Consider the following 18,352-nt stretch of genomic DNA (forward strand, 5'->3'; position numbering starts at 1 on the left):
CGCTGTATACTGCTACATAGAGGCTGGATGGAACCGAGCAGAACTTGAATCGAACTTTATCTGGTTGAAGATTATTCGAAAAAGAAACTTCGAGGCCTGCCGGTTACGTATGTACGGGACATTACGTTGCGTAATTGTTCGGGTAGGAGGGACTCGGTTCCACAGCGAGAAGAGGAACGAGAAACGGTGCATATGGCAGAAAGATCAAACGGGGGTGTCGGAAGAAAGAAAAACGATGAGGTCATCTCTGGTTGTTTGGCGTGAGTCTGTGAGCTCGGATAGTCTCTGCTGGTCGTTCCTCCGCGCACTGCCCGCAGTCAGTACCGGTCCAGCGACCGATTTGGAGGGCTCTTTTGAACGTTCCCGAAAACGGCCGGAGAAAGGACAGAAAGGTAACGCCGGCAACAAGGGAAAGGAACGATACGAGGTAAATAACATGTCCGTACTATAGCGCGGACAGGTGTGCGCTTGCTGCGACCGCTTTACGGTTTGCGGGCACATGTACGTGAATCCGTCGCGATTACACGCCCCTTTTTAAAATAACTTGCGCTCGATTGCTGCTCAATAACAGATGTGAAATTTTACCTTCTCGATTTTCACGAATTATCACAAGTGATATTCAAGCCGCAGGAATTCCATTGCAACTTTGTCGCGCTTTATCGGTCGTTTTCTCTATAAACTATGGTCGTTAAACTATGAAAGTTGTATTTGTAAAAATAAATATTTAGCGCTCCTTTGGATTTATAGAGGAAAGAGGCTTAAGATAATGTGGGTTCGGTTATTGTCGAGTGCACAGCCTTTGTGATTTCGTTTTTCCAATTTTTGCGGAATATTAATGTGAGAAATATTCGAGGTTAGGTAATTCTATTTGATTTTGGTGTTCCGTAATTAACGGTGAAATAATTCTATTTGGTTTTGAGGTAATCGCGTATAACGTCGAAGAGGTATTAATAGAAATAATCGTAAAATCAATATTAATTGAACGTGTACCTAATATTATATAAACGAACGTTATCGTTGAAAATTATTGTAGACAAAAGAGTATATAATACGAATTGACGATGAATTAAAAATATATGAGGTCTTGGTAATTTGATCACATTACGTTATGATGTTTTCTGACATCAATTGATTACGTTATACTATTAAGAAAAAGAAGAGCTAATCTAAGTTGATACAGCTATCGCGAACGAATAGATACATTTGCATTTTGGTATGCTATACATAGATGATCTGTAGTTTCTTATACTGGTGATAACAGCTCTCTTCGATATTTTAAACATCTTCGAATGATGAATTTCCGTTTAATAAAATATTAAGATATAATATAATATTTCACGATATAAAATACATATGCAAATACGAAATGTATGTATATATTTATGAATACATATAAATATATATGAAATAAAATATCATTAAGTTCATTAAAAAATTAACCATTAGTTCTGCTACGTTATATGAATTATTGCAACAGATATATCCGAATTTCGAAATAATACAAAATATGAAAAATATACACTCTCTATCATACGTTGTATGCTGAGATCGTAGGTTTGGTATCTCGATATGCGATATATCCGATCAGACATTAACCGCTCTACTCGTGAAATTTAATTCTTCCCATTAAATTCTTGCTTCAAAATTATAGAAACGTAAATTCGCGTTTTACTTTGTACTCTACATTTTATATTACATTACATTAAAATACACATATTCGAAACGAGAAATTAGGAAGGAGATACTCAACTGGCGGGAAAGTTATAAAAATCCTGTGACCCGATTTGAACAACGAATAAAACATTTTAAGAATTACTCTTTCTTATTTTATTAAAATAATGTTATTTTGTATATGCATCAATTTCCTTACACGGAAGTGTCACTAATTATCTAATTAAGCTCACCGACCAGGAAGTTAAGTCAAATTTTTTTATAATTTAATAGATAGTTACGCTTTATTGTTTCTATCACACGAGCGACAATTACATCTATACTTTATCTAAAAATATGCTCGGTAAACGTATTAATGATGGGCGTTTGTCGCAATTGGTTTATCTTGTCGCGAACACCACGGAAATTGTGCTTTTTAGAACGGAAATTCAACATCCTTCTTCCGAAAAAAACAAGATACTGCTAGGATATTCGACGTTGTCACGCATGTAACTCTATCGAACATCCTTACAATCTGTTTTTCAACGAATATTCGCGCGCTCGTAATTTATTAACCGATCGTGTAAGCCGTAATCTGAAGCAACTATATTTCGAACGTTGCGTAATTTACATGCATCCAATTTAAAAGTATTATTTCGCACACAGAGCCACAAATATGTGCGGGGTACAGAAAGACCCGATCTCGAATTTCTGCAGTATCATGGAACGTGATATCTAAATCTATTCCACGAAGGTCAGCGAAAACACAGAGTTCGTACTCGAACGAGTCACAGTGGTTAAGGACGAGCTTCATTTTCACTTCGTTCTACCGTCTTCTTTGGAAAGGTTCCTCTTTTATCACCGTTAAGATAATACCGCGTTTGTAATAGGACACGAAACAGTATCGCGTCTTCGACATGTAAGTCGCCGTTGTTTGGTAAGATTTGTACGCCGTAGCTGAGAGTTTTGTTAAGAAGACAATGCGGTAATACGGTTCTTCGGACTTCGAGTGACGACGATTACGTACGCGGGTTCGTGGGCGCCGATCAGAGAAGCGATAAAAACCGGGTCATCCGCGATTCCTACAGTCGCCTCCACGTTTCATAAGCTGTAACGTGCTGGTTCGCGTTTCTGTCGCGACATACTTGCGACAAACTCCCACTCTACCAGAGGTCCAACAATATTTTTGCAATATTTTAATCACGCTGCGGTTTTTTAAAATGAAAAAAAAAAGAGAAATGTTTGCCGCTTTAACAAAAATTGCGACGAAAAATCATCGACTAACGATTACTTAATTTTTTCCCCTTTAAACTTGAGGAAGTTAATAAGAATAAAATACGATTGAAATTTTAAAAAATCGCGTCGAATATCCGCTCAGAATTGGCACTTGGAATAATGTTACTTTTCTTAACGAAATAGCTTCTTGAAACTATTTTTAATTTTAAGAAACTTAGATCAGGACGTCCTAGAGCGTTTACATGATACGCAGGGTACGGTTATGCTGTAGAGCTAACGCGATTTCGTAGAAGAAAGTAGCGATACGTTTCTTCGAGGAATTGAAGTCTCCTGCGTAGAACATTCCGAGTACCATCGGTTTTGATTATAAAAACAAAGGCACTATACTGGTTCTTCTTAGTCTAAATATTCCATTTAGCACTTTTTTATCTTTCAAGATACCTTGAAATGTTCGAAAAGTTATATTTTTTATCTTCCAAGTAAATATACTTTCAATTACTTCCAAATAGTTATATTATACAAATTATTACGAAATAGCGATTAAATATTTTAAATCAAATCAAGAGAAACAAAGACGGAACAAAGAGATTGATATGAAAGTTCAGATTTTCTTAGTTTCGAAAATGATATGGCATTGTAACATAGAACAGACACTAAGAAAAAGAAAAACAACATCTGTAGAATTTAAGAATGTACATATGTAACGTTGACTTTCTTTCTGTTTCTTTTTTAGAGAAGGAGAGAAAAAATACATTTAACGTAGATTTAAAGTATATTAATTTTCTAATAGTAATTGACATTTTAATACACAACAGAGACTAAGAAAATAATAAATATATATATATATATCACTTAACAAGGTACGGATGTAACGTTGAATTTGTTTTCCCTTTTTTGTTAAAGAAAAAAAAAGTATATTTACCGTAGATTTAAAACATACTCGTTCATAGTATCCTAATAGTAACTGACATTTTAATGCACTACAGAGACTAAGCAAAAAAATAAAAACAAATGTATCGCTTAACAATATACATATGTAATGTTGAATATCTTTTTTTTTAAGGAAAGAAGAAAATTACATTTAACGTAGATTCTAAGAATGCTCATAGTTTCTTTATTAAAATACTAATTGTACTGTATTATGTTCAAAATCTAGGTTGAAAAGAGAAACAGGGAATTCGAAGAAACAGCTGATGTAACACGTGTAACGATAGCCCTACATATTTAACGATTCTGTTTAACGGAAATTTCATGCTGCAAATGTAATCAAACCGACTGAACCTTACGCATAAACCAAGCTATATTTAGCCAGTTAACCCGCTAGGGAAGCTAGGGAAACGTGTTTTAATTTGTAGCTGTAAATCATCGTACAAGGACTCTACGCTCACATTTTAAATACACTTTATCACTATTTTTTATTACAATGCGTTAAAGATGATTTAGTACGTTCTCAGAAAAATGCAATAATATCATTTAAGTTACAAATTAATTTACACGTGCGAAAATGAAACACGTATACAAAAATAAAAGCAGAGTTATCTCTTTTTAAACAAACTTTACGATTCTATATTAGACATTTAATTTCTCCACGTGTTTTTCCAGTAGTAATTATTTATTTTTGCACAATTAATCAATTAACATGAGATAATATATAAATAAATCCATAATAATAAAGTAATCTGAACGAAATGTAATTTACAATTGCTCTGTTTTTAATTCTCTATTTTTAATAAGGGCGCAACGCAATTTGTAAATTAAATAGTATTTTGATATTCTTCATGATAAATTTAAATCAATACTTTTTATAAAATCTAAGAAGCAAGGCTTTGTCTTAAAATGGTAAAATAAATTTTTAAAAATAATACTCTGTTGAACAAAAGGACATTAGTTGGAAGAATTACGAAACTGCTTTGAAATCACAAAACATTTCGAATTAAACGAAGATCTTTCAAATAGAAGTAGGCGTTGTCATACTTGGTTGATGAGTTCAACGCGACCTTCGTTTCTCGTCAGCAATTCAAACTAATAAAGACAACCGCATAAATAGGTTTTATCATCCGCATTTGTCGCACGATATATTTACGAGCGTAAGAAATCGGGCAAGAGAATTGCGTGCTCGCAATACGCATTCGGGTAGTTACGAACATTTGTAAAGAATTGTGATTTCCGAGTATCTGGGTTATCGCTTCGTTGTTCCTATTAAGGTCTCAGAGATTTATCGTTGGATACGTTGCTTAACCCAAGCGGGATCGGTTGTATCGAGCACGTTATACATATATTGTTGGACATTTTTCAAATTAGTCCACCGTAGAACCCAGCACGAACGATCTTCTGTCGAAAAATCTGCTTCGATCGCGTTAGAATAATAAACCTTCACCGCGCAAGAACTTTATGAGACGGCGATGTGAATAACAGAAACTCGCTCTTTGCTTATGTCTTTCGAATACCATCGTAGCTGCCAACGCGTTAAGGGATAAAAAAAAGAGAGAAGAAAATTCGCATTATTTTAAATATATGTATTTTGAGCTCACACGCACATGTTTAACGATCGATTGTTTGTCGCAGAGATCGCAATGCGGACGAAACTGCAGTTCCTTTTATTTGCGTTGCTGTTAGTGTCCCTTTTGGTGGACGTCTCAGCCCAACAAGTAAGTTGATCAGAAGATATATAAAAATGAAGTATATGAATTATTACAGTATTACGATTAAATATAAATATTCAAACGACGAACTTGTAACAAATTTATACACAACATATTGGATAATTTAAGGTAAACCACGACAAAGTTTATTTTACGTGGACCGATATTCATAAAATTAAAAAATTATAATAACACGAATTATAATAACATGGCCTATTACGATTATCGATTCTTAGCGACGAAAAAAACATCGCCGTCGCACAACCACGACGGAAGCCACCGTTCAAGATGAGGTCATGAACATGCTTGAGGCTGATGAAATAGCCGAGGCAGCGGAGGATGCTGAGGTCACCGTCGAAGATGGCAGAAACGAGGTTGGATCGAAGCGTCAGAGCTTGCTCCGTATGGATCCGTGCATGGATAAACACTGTGGCGCAGGACGAGTTTGCAAGGTTTGTCAGAGACTGAAATCGCATGTTATTACCACGATGCGTACAATTCTTCAACAATTTTTCTGTATTTTTACCATTACCGAAATCACCGTACATCGACTATGTTCGGCTCTGAATTATTCAATTTTATAACATGTATTTGTTACGATTTTTTACAATCGCAAGCGTCTAAAAACGCAGAAGTACGAAAAGTGCTCCGCTAGACAGTAGGTCCACTAAAATCCTTTCGCTTTGTAAGAATACATCTTCTTCAAAGATATAAGAATTATTTGAAATATTCGAAGATTCGCTCGAGGTACTTTCGTGCAATATTCTGCCTAAAAATGTATCTCTCGCGGATTCGCTTCGCTATCAGCCTTTGAGAATCTTCTATCTAACTCGTGGAATTAAGTACGCAAACTATAAAAGATGGTGTTTTGGATAAAGGTTGAAAAGAGTTCGTACTGCGTTCGTTTGGAACGTTTCATTTACGTTCGAACGTTTCATCCAACAAAGAAATTCGTTGATTGTAAGGATTACGATCATTTCAGGCCATCGACGAAGACACCGCCGAGTGTGTTTGCGTTGAGGTATGCGACGAAGAGGTCGATCCTAGGCGAAAAGTTTGCACTAATCACAATGAAACTTTCGGAAGCGATTGCGAGGTCTACCAGGCGCGTTGTTTCTGCGACTCCGGCGACACCAGATGCAGAAACGCCGAGAAGTATCAACACGTTCACGTCGTATACTTCGGTGAATGCCGAGAGATGCCTGTGAGTACTTACCATCGTCACCGACGAGTTCGGATACGGTAAATTTCTATAAAGAATATAATACAAAGCACACGATACGAAGAACAAATTCGTATCGTTTGTTATACACGCTGCGCTTAAATCGAAAAAGTCGAATATCTTTCTCATAAATCTTAACAAATGTTCATTAGTATTGGTAAAGTATCTGTTACAGTTATCACCGGCTGATATAACGGAATGCTATTCATAACCAGAAGTGTATCTTATCTATCGCGTATTGTTGCTGTTCTTGTCCCGTAGAAATGATTTTATTGTAATTTTATATCTGCCCTTGCGTTCATTAAACGCCACTTCGTTAGATTACTTCATCATATAATTAAACGGGAATGTGTTCTTGACTTTGTTATGAACCAAAGATTAGTACATAGACGTATAAACTTAACGATTTCCGGAAATTTTAACTAAATTTGCACGTAAAAATACGTAGCGTAATTGAATAAACATCGGACAAATTACGATTAAAATATTTTATTTGTGAAATACAAAACTAAAGTTGCAATAGTTTGTACGGTTATTTATAAGAAACATGAAATTTTCGATGATTATGTTTGTAATGTTTTAATTTAAATTGTAATAAATATACTTATAAAAGATAATTTTAATTATAATATAAATATATTTATGGATGACTATATATGTATATTTTAATTTTGTATTTAAACATTGCAACATGGAATTAGTAAGAATTTTAAGAAATAGTTCGAAGACGAGTGAATTAATTGTATTCTTATAGTTTCGTTCTAACTTCGAACCCTCTCCGCGTTGCAGGAGTGCAAAAAGGAAGACATGGCTGACTTCCCAAGGCGAATGCGAGACTGGCTGTTTAATATCATGAGAGATCTTGCTGATCGTCAAGAATTACCATCGCATTATCTGAAAATGCAACGGGAAGCTGAAACAAATCATACGTTGCGTTGGACTAACGCCGCCATCTGGAAATGGTGCGACTTAGACGGTCACCCCCATGACAGAGCTGTTTCGAGGCACGAACTTTTCCCCATTAAAGCACCTTTGATGGCTCTCGAGCATTGTATTGCACCGTTCCTCGACTCCTGCGACAGAGACAACGACCATAAAATTACTCTTATCGAGTGGGGCAAATGTTTAGAGCTTAACGAGGTAACGATTCCTGATATTTATAAATGAATAATTTTAAGTTATTAATTAGTAATTAGTATTAATTATAAAGTACTTTATAATATTAATTAGTTAGTAATTTGAAACGAATATACTTCCACACACATGAATAAATTTTAGAATGCAATGATTACAATTCATTAAATTTTAATTATTAAAACTTCTAATGATATTAAATGGAAAACGTTAATTTTAATTATAATAATTATACACTTTATAATAGAGGAATTGATATTCCTTATCTTTTTAAAGAATTCGAATATTATGATATTAAACTGATAAATTCTATAATAAATTTTATAAGTTTCATAGATACTGGTAAACAATATATTATACAGATGAAGTATAATGTACATATGTTATGTACAATAGCAAGATTTTTAAATAGTTCTCATATAGCAAACTTAACCCTCTAAATTAATTTTAAAGAATCTTTTATTTTATATATTTTATACACTTTTGAATAATTGTCAATAAGGTTTTTATATTGTGATACAACCTTTCTCTAAACTCTCACTGTCTACTCGTTTAAAATAATTTTTACTCTTTTACATATACCGTTATCCACTATAATATTTTGAAACAAATAAACAGAAGTGAACATTGAAATAAGAATTTAACTATCCATGTATTAATCCATATAATATTAATTAATTATTATATTAATCATATTAATTAATATATCAATATAATTAAGATAAAACAACTAATGATATTATTCAGTGTTATATATTACTTAGAAGTCTGTGAAATGCTGCTTGTTTTATCTGTCTACTAAAATATTTCAATCTGTAATAGTACAGTTGAAATGATATCGATTCGAATTGCAGGAGGATTTGGAGGATAAGTGCGACGAACTGGCCGAAACAAAGAAGTCCGAGCAATACTAACTACAGACAAGTTCGAATGATAAGCGGTAGTGGTTACGACGGAATAAATGAACGTAAGGAACAAAAAGGAGGGTAAACACACGACGTATAGTACCAATGAAAGGGCGAGAAATGAGAAAAATGGCGGGAAAAGTTGCAAGTAAAGCGCACACAACAGTGCGCATGTCTGCGCAGAGACTCGTCGATATTGCAACCCATCCGTGATGGTCGTGCCAACCGCAGTTTTAGACAGTGCTCTCTAATAATATAGAGATGTGTACGTTAGGGACTACTCGCGTTATTTCAACAATAATTCTTTAAAAACCTGAGAACTGTTTATTGTCATATGATGGTTCAAATAGAAACGCGATACACCTGCTCGTTTCCTCTCCCTGTAGTATAATCTTGATATTATCCTCGTAGCAACAACGTACGTATTTTCTATATATATACATATATACATACATACCTTTTGTATAAATTTATTATGTGACTGCCTTTCTATCAATAAAGAGTGATACAGTTTCTTTCGTCTGCGCAATACTAATCCATTACATACTATGCTTCACGGTGTCAGCTGTTAAAATCGAAGGAAATACATGTTGATTATTTTTACAGGAATAATTTAATTTGTGCCTTTACTGCATAACGCGAACAACAAAATATTAATACTATTTTATATTATGTGTTTGTGTAGATATTACTTCGTCAAGTTTTATTCTATTCAGTTGTGTACAATAATAACACGCTCCTATGTTTGATAATTTAATTATAAAAATATGAATATATATTATATACGTTTATTAAAGTTTCCATTTCAGATTTCACTTTTTCGTACAGTGTTGTTTTATTATGTTATACCTGTGACACAATGTGTGAGAAAGAACTGAATTCTTGAGACTATAACTTAAGACTAAAGTTCATCGGTTACTTTGAAATTCATCGGTGCCGCGTCGTTAGCATTTTATACTTTTTAGGTGAGGTATAATCACTTTTTTACGTCAGATGTTACTATTTATAACATCATTTATTTTTTTTAAGAAACATATCTTAAACGTTAGAAACGATATGCGTACGATATATAAATCGTATTAATACTATAAAAATATAATATGTAATCTACTGTGTGTGATGGTACAATAGATGCAAGGAAATTTTTATACAGAATGATAAATTCTTTGTTCTTCCAATTTTTATTAACTTTACATTTATTAGTAATAATGCAATTACGTTTCCTGTTTACCGGCATAAAAAATACTGTTACATGAAAAGAATTTGAATATCAAACCATTTGTGTGTTTATAAATTTAAACAAGGAGATACATAGAAAAATATGATATGAGAATTACACGGTGGTTACGCCTAAAATTCAAAGAGACTTTAGGAAGTGTTTGATAAGTTGGGAATAAACGGTAAGTGGCCAACGTGAATAATAACGCAGTGTACCTTAGACAGTATGGAAAATTACTCAGTGTACACGATGCAATGTTTAAGTGATACGAGATAGGAATGTTACTCCTTCGATTAAATTGTAGTAACGAATCAAGACCAACAGATGGCGAACGGATATTTTGTTGAGTGAGTGTAATTGGTGTGTTTTAGTCACGTGAGACGATCGCGGGACGTGCCGACAGCGCCAAGCGTATTTGGCGGGACCGCGCTTAGACGGCGTCGTCTGTGCTTCTGGCAAGTCTGTCGTGTAGTGAACCACAAAGGCTCTTGTACGATAATGGTGAGTATCCGCAAGTTTTCAGCGGATCCTTTAGCCATCCGTGCATTCTAATAGCACAACCGTATTCTACAATGTTCATGCTGCCTTCTGGCAAAATTTCGTGGCCGTATCTTGCAAATTAACCGTGATTTTCGTTTCTGAACAGGCTGGCGGAAAGGCGGGCAAGGACTCGGGTAAAGCGAAGGCGAAGGCGGTCTCTCGTTCGGCGAGGGCCGGCTTGCAGGTGAGTTTATTGCCTACTACTCGACCAATTCAAATGCATAGAATAGAACTTTGTCAACATTATTTTTCGATAATGAACGTCTACATGATTATTTTAAATAGATTTTAAGGGTAAAAAGGTTAAATCATCGTGGTTGGCGCGAAAAACCGAAGCGTTTTTAGATACACAATGAACAATTCATTTTTTTCAAGTATTTGCGATCTTGCTGTGAATAAAATATATGAAAATGCGTGATTTAACTTCGATTTATACGTATTGTATTAAATAACTGAAGAAAACTTGGAGGAAGTCTATTATTTTTTGAATTAAAGTTATGATGATTACGTTTAAGTTCAGAAGTTTTCAAACGAGTCGTTGAGTCTGTGTACTCTACGCCCCCTCCTCTCATATCTTCCTATTCAGCTACTAATATGTTTCTCATCGAATTATTTTTTTTTTTATAATTTTCAAAAAATCATTTAATAGGAATCGCTGTGTTGGTAATTATTTGCGTTTTAGTCATATTATACGAATTCTGTCAAGATAATTTAAATTGACAGCAGTTCTAATTTAGACTTGTATTATTATTTTTGTATTGAATAGGCTCGACCATTATTAAAATTCAGTCAATAGCGATACTAATATTTTTTATGTTGAAACCACGTATTCTTATTTATTTAAGTACAAAAATTTAACAATCTTTTAAATTAATTTAGAGAACTTTAGTTTGTGATATGTAGAAACGTATATAGTTATGTATACAAACAAACATGTAAATAATAACATTAAGTATGTAAACATTAAACTTAATATCTTGTAAAGTAACGTAACATATTTTCTTTATGAAGTTTATCAACCATTGTTTTCGGATAATTATACTTTTCAACTGTAGAAAATTTATTATTATTTTGAATGCGTAAATAAATAAGATACAGGACATTCGTTAGTGAATGACGAAATCATATACTAGGCTGAAAGCTCGGGAAAGCCGAATCATCGTACACCGCTCGATATTCGTTACGTTAAAAGAGGACTGAGTTATGTGTGCTGTTCTATGTGTAGACAAAATTGGTTTTTCGTTTAGAAGAATCGGGTACAGTGTGGCTATATAAAGAATTGTTGCGGGGAAAGTACTGGGAACGTATAATATTACGAAAAATTGTGTCATTCGTCGTCGTTCGATATTTGTTATACGAAAAGCTGCTGACGCCAAGTGACCTTATGTTATTTGAACAGACATTATATATGATGCGTCCTAACCCAAAAATATTTACCTTGCCACGAATGCAAAATTACCTTCCGATGTAATATTATTTTTACCTATATTAGACATAGTACATTTGATTTTTTTCAGTTTCCGGTTGGTAGAATTCACAGGCATTTGAAAAACAGAACCACAAGTCATGGTCGAGTCGGTGCTACAGCAGCGGTATACAGTGCAGCTATCTTGGAATACCTCACTGCTGAGGTGAGTGAGAATATATGTGAAAGAAGAAAGCATTCACAAAACAAAGAGAGAAAGACAGAGAAAGAAAGGCAAATACGCACAATAGGAAGATCAGCCGTTATAACCAGGACTGTATGCGTTGGCATCACTAGCGACTGATGGCGTCACTAACGCCAAGCATCATGGCCGATTTTTCCCGCCTTTTCGTCAACCGTAGGCAAATAAGGAACAATTCTTTCTTCTGCTTATCGTGTTATATAGAATTTCACTTTTAAATTCATATTTTTAATTTTTTACGAAAGTAAAAACTTCCGTCTTTGTTAGGGAAGTATTATCATATAGTTACATTCTAGAAAGATATGTTTATGGACAAACAATTCTTGCATTACTAATGCTTTAGTTTATAATTACTTTTGTGATTTTGAAGCATTTCTATGTTTCTATTAAAACATGATGTCTAATCCTGATGTGTACATATTTATTCACATATTGTTACATGTTTTCATATTATTTTTTGTATTCTGTATGTAAGGTATTGTGTTTTGTAGTGTTACGTGCTAAAGTTTCATAAATAGCGCACGATATTAGATGTGTTATGAAACAATATTTTGTTTGTTTTAGGTTCTCGAATTGGCAGGGAATGCATCAAAAGATTTGAAGGTCAAACGTATTACACCAAGACATCTTCAGCTTGCTATTCGTGGTGATGAAGAATTAGATAGTCTCATTAAAGCAACTATTGCTGGAGGAGGTATGTTTTCTAATACTTCCATTACTTTAATACTTTTAATTAAAGGGTCACGTGATCATATATTATCATATTATATAATCTTGTTATAATAAATTAAAGCATTAGCTTGCTCCAGAATTAAAAGTCTTGATTCAAAGTAATTAATTTTGCTAAACCTAAAGCTTTAAAAATTATATTATGATATTAAAAATGGTAGTTTAAAGGTTTAGTCAAAACATAAGAATTATTTATCTTATATGTTTATTGCAAATATTTTCCTTATGTTCTCAAAAAGTAATAGAATGTTATATCAATGCGATTAAGATTAAACAATGATTTTTTATGTAATTTTCTCCTGTTACAGGTGTTATACCACATATCCACAAATCGTTGATTGGAAAGAAGGGTTCGCAAAAACCAGCATAATTTAGTGATTCAGTTAAGAACATGTGAAGCTATGTAGACAAAACAGATGCGAAGCAGAGTGATTGTTGATAAAGTGTACCTATGTTACGAAATTGATGGCAATAGACTGGCGTGATATATATATATGTATATATATATATATGTATATATATATATGTATATGTATATATATATAAATATATATAAATATATAAATAAAACAAATATTGATATAATTTAATATAGGTAACGAGAGTTAAAAAAAAGACAAATTTTCACCACATAATTGGCATTTAGAATCGAGAAAGTTAATAATATAGTCTGAAAATTTTAGTGTACGTTACACTGCAATTACTTGACAAGCGATGCGTTGTAGCATGGTTTGCTCAAAACTGCAGAAGTCTTTGATACTGTATGCGGATTGTAAACTAAACGTTTTGAAAGTTGGAGTATTTAAGGACTTGGATGTGTCGTAAAGTTTGTAATTTTGAAAAAAGATTGTTCTTTTGATTTCTTATTTTGTGCATGGTGTTTAACTTTGTCTCTTTTTTAAACTATTGCGTGAAACTAATGTTGTTTTCTTAAAAATAGCTATTAAATAGCATAAAGGTAATTCGATAAAAATGTATAATATGAGCGAGTATTAATAGGTATTTCATAAATTTTTTCACTTTCAATTTTTGAAATTTTTAATCCATTTACATTTAACTGTTTAATACCTTACGATTATAATTACAAGTAAAAGTAGTTACGTGCTCATTCTTGTTATTAAATACTCTTAACTATCTCATAGCAGTAAACAGTGTGCATAAATACCTCTAGATTAAATTTTTAATTTTGGACACTTTGTATTCTAAAATTTGTGTTGCCGAATATCTTTGCTTAAATTTTTGAAGTTTTCAGTCTCTGTAACATTAGTAGATAAGAGATTAGTAGATACATAAGATTACATGAGAAATCATTCTGCTGACTTTGTTTCCATTCTGTTAATTTTATGAAACACAATAAGTTGTAATTCGTAGCGTACTGTAATTTATGTCTATGATTATGAGACTGGAATCTTTGAAATCTATAAGGCTTTTACTCGTGTGAAGGTCAAAGAAAAAGTATTTCGGCATTGCAAAGCCTTTGATGTAATATATAATCTTTATTCCAGTAGTGTTCAATTAATGTAAAATCCATAGTAGAAATATCGAAACAATTTGAAATAAAGTAATATACATTTTTAGTTCTAACAACTATCGATTTCTATTTTGGTTCTGTTCACATCACTTTTCATTTTATTCATAAAACTACTGTTACTTGTGTCATTTAGTGTAATTTTCGCTGTATTAAATACCAGCCACATGTAAAATGTTCATTTTCATAATAAAGAGCAATTTTACTATTATCTATAGTTCAATTATTAAGAATTGTTGAGTTAAGAAAAGATATACTAATTTGTATTTTGTGCCTTCTTTAAGTCTTTAAATTAAAATGGACAAAGAGGTAATATATAATTAAAAGGCTGTAATACAACGAATGATTTTTGTAAATGCATTATTGTACACAAACTGTGTAATGTTTTCATATATTATGTGTAAACAGTTTCTAAATACACTTTCTGTACTAGAAGGTAACGGTTGTTTAGTAAACTTTGAAAACTACCTTAGGTTTGATGTAAAGATATATGATGAGCATATACATAAATGTAAAGAATTTTTAAATTATATAATGCAGGAAAGAATACTTAGTAATTCTATTTAAAAGTTAATAAATCGAATCTTTGTTTCGTTATAATCTTTGTTAGCGTATAGAAATAAGTACATTTATTTGTAAAAAGATGTAATATATACTATTTTGCAAACACTATCATCTCTAAATTGTATTATTTAGAAAATGAGAGCGAAAATAGAGGATCATTTCTTTTGATCATTACAGGTATGTTAAAGTTTTTTAAAATTTCACGTAATGAGTATATCCACGTCCAGTGCTGCCATCATACTGGGAGCGGTCTCCTATCACTACTCGATTTCCCCCACCAGCAACCAATCCCATGGCTCGTTCAAAACCTTGCGGCTTTTCGTCGAGTCCGCTTCTAGTGGGGTACGGTGTAGCTCCTTGCATTTGTGTAGGAGTGAGATAGCAGCAAGGAAGAGCTCCCCACTAAGCCGGTCAGAAGCTCAGTCGCCTTTCACGAGTTCGGTCGGTTGGGCGGCTTGTGTCGTGGATATCATTGTAAACGTGAGCATCAGTCGCTTGATACATAAATTCCATTCCATAACAGGAACGAATAAGCTCGTTTATCGACTTTGCGTAGGGGACAGGATCTCTCGACGGATCGTCCTCGGATCCGTCGTGAGAGGGCCGCGAGATAGTGCACACACCGGTGACAGAACGCGTGGGTAATGTCAAGCAGTGTATAGTTGTACGATCAAGATTTCGTATACTTTGGTATATCCTGGTTTACGGGTACCGGAATTTCGCTCGCGGAAAAATCAGTGAAGAGAGGACTTGTTTCCGTTTCGCTCACGTTGCGCTGTTGCCGGTGTTTACTCTTTGCAATCGAATTTTTACGCGCGCGAAGGGTGCGGGTAGGGGAAACAATTGGTTCGAAAAACGGGTGATTCGTAATTATAAAGAGTATCGTATTCTGTTTCGAAGCGGTCTTCTTGGTTTCGTGGAAAGAGTCAACGGTATGACATCCTTGGCGTAATTTTCCACCGTAATACACCTGGATCCAAGATTCTTTGAAGATGACGAGTAAAGATACGGAACGAACCTTCCTTCGTGGGCGGTAAGTCTTTTCTCCTTGTTTCCGTAATATATTTGCGTGACATTGCTTTTACTTGATCAACCTGTTAGCCAAGTTATATTATTCACCTTTACTATGTTACGGTGAAAGGAACATCTTGTTGCACCGTGGCTCACTTTGAATTTACTAACGTCACGTTCTCTGGAAATATCTATAGAAACTTGAGATTCTACGATTCAGTGAAAATATACTTGCGCTTTTCATATCATTTCACTGATTTGTTTTGCTACATCATTTACTGTTACCATTGATCTCGGAAAATTAATCATACGTACGATATGTGTATGTATTTGAACACTAGTTGCTTCAACGAAGGTCAATGAACAGTATTGACGCTTGGTTTCGACGTTTTTACGGTTGTTTCATCTCGGAATGTTATGTGCATCGAGCGTTGCTACAATTTATCGGTCTATTCTATTACTTTATGTTTTAGAGTTACTTTAAGTAAAATATACTTTGTAATGTTTTGTACTTTAGTGAAAATTTATACAACTACGATATGATTAACTGGTTGATATTTCAAGGTTTGTTTCTTGTATTTACTAGGAATTGAAATTTAAACGTGCATTCATATTTTATGGTTATATCATATTACTATCAGGGTATTTTTTATTTTAAATTGAAAAATTTGAACTATTAATTTTCTGAATTTATAGTATTGACAAGTAATAATATGGATTGTTTAATACACATTTATATACATTTCCATATTTGGTTAGTCATTAAATCTCATTTTAAGGCATTTTGGATATTACGAGGAAACAAAATAATGCAATACATATTTATTTATAGTAATTGACTCCATATTTTAGAATAATTATGTAGGCTCCAGTTTTATATTTTTATTATTTAGTTTTAGATATTATTCTTTGTTATATGTATTTAATAGTTTTTTCTTAAAGTTGTTGGTATGTTTTTAATACTTTATTGAAAATAATTGTGGAGTTTTCCAAATATGTAAATAGGTCTATTCTTAGTAAAAACATGTTTATTAAATAATTTTTCGATTAGTATATTATAAGATTGTCGTTTTAAATGAAAATAAGATATTACGTTTTTTAATATTATAATTTCGTTTACTTATGTATATGTTATTTGCTTCACACTTTGTCACTTTCATTGTTTTGTCTGGATTTCATTGTCTTCATGCAAAGTTCGTTGATCTTTATTACAAAACTACTTTGAATATTCGGCGCGTTAACGTAATAACACGTTATCCAGAGTTTTATTTTGCCTACTCTTAGAACACTGTCAGAAGTCGTTTAGAATGTATATGGGATTTTTATGAGTTTGTGCATGTTTCTTATAAACGTCACGTTGAGTCATATTTAATAATCTTTAACAATGATTCCATAATTGATTATTTATTTCCTAGTGAAACAAAATAAAGTGTTAGATGTATCATGGAAATTTGAATGAATAATTAGTTCTGGTATAGGTTTTCATATTTTTTTAACCATGAAATAATTGACATGTTTTATTTAAAATTTCGTACATAGTGAAGCAATATGAAATTATAGAAAAATAATGAATAAACTTTCAGAAATGGTTACTGAAACAATTAATTTGTACAAACTATACAGATAAGCTACGTTGTATTACATGCAATTATAAAATTTTGCTTAACCAGATTTCAATGAAATTATGAAAAATTAATGAGTATCACAATCCAAAGATCACAGTCCACAGATTAGGATTATGAAAATAATAAGATAAAGAAAGGGGCACATTTTGGACTCTACATATTACACGTTATTCTAAGAAACCTTGTTCCAAAATGCTCGCCAATTTCATTATCCTTGATTTTCTTCGATAAACCTTGTTTCTTGTAATACATTGAACAGAGGAAAAAGGAAAGAAATTCCACAAATTTCTTGAAATGTTTTTATTTCAAACTTAATGTATTCCTACTACATATTTATCGAGTCATTGAGAAAAAAAAATGTACAGCAATGCGCAAAATGTTTGCATCTAATTTTGTCACATATACGTACATACAAATAAGTAAATAAATATAATCCAAATATGTAAGCTGCAACATCTGAAAAATGAAATTGTTATTTACGTATTAATAAAAATATGAATTTGCCTAAATATTCATAGTTGAATACTGATGCTACAAACATTATTTTTTAGAATTCCTTATAGGATTTACAATTGTTTATGTCATTTTCGTGTAACAAATAAATTTACAGAAGTAAGTAAGATTAAAGATAAGATAAAGTAAGTTGAAAAAGATTAAAACATCAATCCTGTATACCCATG

At 32.8% G+C, this 18,352-nt stretch overlaps 3 protein-coding genes across 4 annotated transcripts in view; all 3 read left to right on the forward strand.

Moving 5' to 3' along the window:
• The first annotated feature begins 264 nt into the window (after positions 1-264).
• On the forward strand, positions 265-9,304 carry Sparc (secreted protein, acidic, cysteine-rich). 2 transcript variants are annotated; one of them, XM_072002352.1, is made up of 6 exons: positions 265-427; positions 5,452-5,534; positions 5,765-5,980; positions 6,511-6,732; positions 7,540-7,890; positions 8,739-9,304. In XM_072002352.1, exons 2-6 carry the CDS (start codon positions 5,460-5,462, stop codon positions 8,796-8,798), a joined length of 924 nt encoding a protein of 307 aa, XP_071858453.1. In that variant the 5' UTR covers positions 265-427; positions 5,452-5,459; the 3' UTR covers positions 8,799-9,304. The 2 variants fall into 2 exon arrangements, with proteins under 2 accessions (XP_071858453.1, XP_071858454.1); XM_072002353.1 differs by lacking the exon at positions 265-427 and adding an exon at positions 2,457-2,569.
• A 1,075-nt stretch (positions 9,305-10,379) lies between these two features.
• On the forward strand, positions 10,380-13,469 carry His2av (Histone H2A variant). Its single transcript, XM_072002354.1, has 5 exons — positions 10,380-10,509; positions 10,655-10,732; positions 12,066-12,179; positions 12,780-12,909; positions 13,253-13,469. The coding sequence occupies exons 1-5, from the start codon at positions 10,507-10,509 to the stop codon at positions 13,312-13,314; spliced, it is 387 nt and encodes a 128-aa protein (XP_071858455.1). The 5' UTR covers positions 10,380-10,506; the 3' UTR covers positions 13,315-13,469.
• Positions 13,470-15,356: 1,887 nt separating this feature from the next.
• Cad87a (cadherin 87A) overlaps positions 15,357-18,352 on the forward strand; it is a 543,288-nt gene continuing 540,292 nt past the window's right edge. The window contains exons 1-2 of the mRNA XM_072002494.1: positions 15,357-15,516; positions 15,937-16,069. Coding sequence (XP_071858595.1) covers positions 16,029-16,069 — 41 coding nt within the window. The 5' untranslated portion in view covers positions 15,357-15,516; positions 15,937-16,028. The remainder of the gene's footprint in view (positions 15,517-15,936; positions 16,070-18,352) is intronic.

The sequence above is a fragment of the Bombus fervidus genome, chromosome 4 (assembly GCF_041682495.2).
Source record: "Bombus fervidus isolate BK054 chromosome 4, iyBomFerv1, whole genome shotgun sequence".
Taxonomy (NCBI): domain Eukaryota; kingdom Metazoa; phylum Arthropoda; class Insecta; order Hymenoptera; family Apidae; genus Bombus; species Bombus fervidus.

Excerpts from the sequence above, each read along its gene's own strand:
- Sparc (XM_072002352.1), top strand. The coding sequence starts at position 5,460 with ATGCGGACGAAACTGCAGTTCCTTTTATTTGCGTTGCTGTTAGTGTCC. Across the intron at positions 6,733-7,539 it reads GTGAATGCCGAGAGATGCCT|GAGTGCAAAAAGGAAGACAT; the intron begins GTGAGTACTTAC and ends TCCGCGTTGCAG. Across the intron at positions 7,891-8,738 it reads AATGTTTAGAGCTTAACGAG|GAGGATTTGGAGGATAAGTG; the intron begins GTAACGATTCCT and ends TTCGAATTGCAG.
- His2av (XM_072002354.1), top strand. Across the intron at positions 10,733-12,065 it reads CGGCGAGGGCCGGCTTGCAG|TTTCCGGTTGGTAGAATTCA; the intron begins GTGAGTTTATTG and ends GATTTTTTTCAG. Across the intron at positions 12,910-13,252 it reads AGCAACTATTGCTGGAGGAG|GTGTTATACCACATATCCAC; the intron begins GTATGTTTTCTA and ends CTCCTGTTACAG.